The sequence below is a fragment of the Galeopterus variegatus genome, unplaced genomic scaffold (genome assembly GCF_000696425.1).
Source record: "Galeopterus variegatus unplaced genomic scaffold, G_variegatus-3.0.2 Scaffold2368, whole genome shotgun sequence".
In the NCBI taxonomy this organism is placed as follows: domain Eukaryota; kingdom Metazoa; phylum Chordata; class Mammalia; order Dermoptera; family Cynocephalidae; genus Galeopterus; species Galeopterus variegatus.
The window spans coordinates 128,510-130,179 of record NW_007728479.1 but is presented as its reverse complement, the minus strand read 5'-3'; the positions used below and the strand labels follow the sequence as shown (position 1 = coordinate 130,179).

General features: G+C 37.3%; 1 protein-coding gene across 4 annotated transcripts in view; it reads right to left on the bottom strand.

The window, feature by feature from the left end:
• The window catches only part of HELLS (helicase, lymphoid-specific), a 41,366-nt gene that overhangs the window by 7,334 nt on the left and 32,362 nt on the right, over nucleotides 1-1,670 (bottom strand). For all 4 annotated transcript variants that reach the window (XM_008581488.1, XM_008581490.1, XM_008581489.1 and 1 more), the window contains 3 exons: nucleotides 1,557-1,640; nucleotides 1,361-1,480; nucleotides 318-434 (listed from right to left, as the gene is read on the bottom strand). In XM_008581488.1, the coding sequence (XP_008579710.1) occupies nucleotides 318-434; nucleotides 1,361-1,480; nucleotides 1,557-1,640 (321 nt within the window). The remainder of the gene's footprint in view (nucleotides 1-317; nucleotides 435-1,360; nucleotides 1,481-1,556; nucleotides 1,641-1,670) is intronic.

The following is a 1,670-nucleotide window of genomic DNA, read 5'->3' as shown; positions in this document are numbered from 1 at the left end:
GCGGCGGCGCTCCCACCAAGGGTTCGGATCCCACATACAGACCGGTTCCCGCTCACTGGCTGAGCGAGGCGCGGGAGCAACACCAAGGGCTGCAATCCCGTTGCCGGTCCCGGTCCGGTACAGGGGCGACACTGAGGGTTGCGATCCGTTGCCAGACACGGAAAAAAAAAAAAAAAAGAAAATTTGATGAAGAAAAGACTCTTCGCTAAAGATGGACTCCTTTTCGAAACAGATAAATGAAAGTGCAACACGTAGAATGAAAGATCAAAAACTCAGAATGGAAATATAATCAGCATATTGTTATACTTCCAACTTACCCAATCACTATCATAAATGATAACTGTATCTGCTGCAGTCAAATTAATGCCCAGGCCACCAGCTCTTGTACTCACTAAAAAAATAAACACATCTGGATCTGTGTTGAAGTTATGCATCTAAAAGAAAAAGGATATAAACCCAAGAATTAAGAAAGTAACTTTAACCAACACTTGAAAAAATTTTTAATTGTTAACTGTTAAGAGCTTATCCAAAGGAGGCCAAGCCATCATTCAGGTCTATAAAAAAATTATATTAACTAGTAAAACCTCTTCTTATGTTAACTTTATTTTCCAAGCACCTATTTTATTAAAGAGATCTTAATTTTGAATAAGAGTATCTAATACCAAAAAATGCTAAAAAAATTCAGTAGTGGCTGCCTAGGAGGTGGAATGGGTGGAAAGGGTGGATTGACTAGCATGGGACATCAGAAACTTTGTGGGCTCTGGGGCCGGCCTGGTGGCGCACTGCTACAGTGCGCCGCTTGGGAGCACGGTGGCGCTCCTGCCNATGGCCGGTGCACTCACTGGCTGAGCGCGGTGCAGCCGGTCTCAAAAAGGACAAAAAAAAAGTGTTACGGGGCTGGCTAGTTAGCTCAGTTGGTTAGAGCATGGTGTTATAACATCTAAGTCAAAGGTTCGGATCCGTGTACCAACCAGTCGCCAAAACAAACAAACAAACAATAATGTTAATAGTAGAATCTAGATTGATTTACAGTTGTTTATGTTTACTATAGAATTCTTGCTATATATTTGAAATTTTCATAATAAAATGTTAAGGTTGAGGGCAAAATGTAACAAAAAAATTTTCCTGTGATCCCAATTTTCTTTAAATGACTATTAAGATATATTATATAAGGTTGTGCCAGAAGATACTTAATTTTTGAGAATCAAACATTAAGATTTATTAGTGCTAAATCAAAATGCTTGTTTTTTGGTCAATCCTATCTTCTTATCAATTTGTGGGTATATATTAAACTTTACTTCAGAAATCAAGATAACAGCTACAACAAAGAACATGATATATATGACATAAGTACTCTTACATTTTTTTCTCTCTCCGAGTAAGACATGGAACCATCAAGCCTGCTAAAGTTGAAATTTCTAAGATGGCAGTAATCCATTAAAATGTCCAACATCCTTGTCATTTGTGAAAAAAACAGCACCTGAAATTTAAGTATATCTTAGTATCTATACTGATTAATAAAAACAGACCATCAAAATTCCAATCAAAAGTACCACCTTATGGCCTCTCTTTTTTAGTTCTGGCAGCATTCGATCCAAAATTAAGAATTTTCCAGAACTTGTTACCAATTCTTCATCAATCTTTTAAGCAGGCAAAGAAAAAAAAAAAAA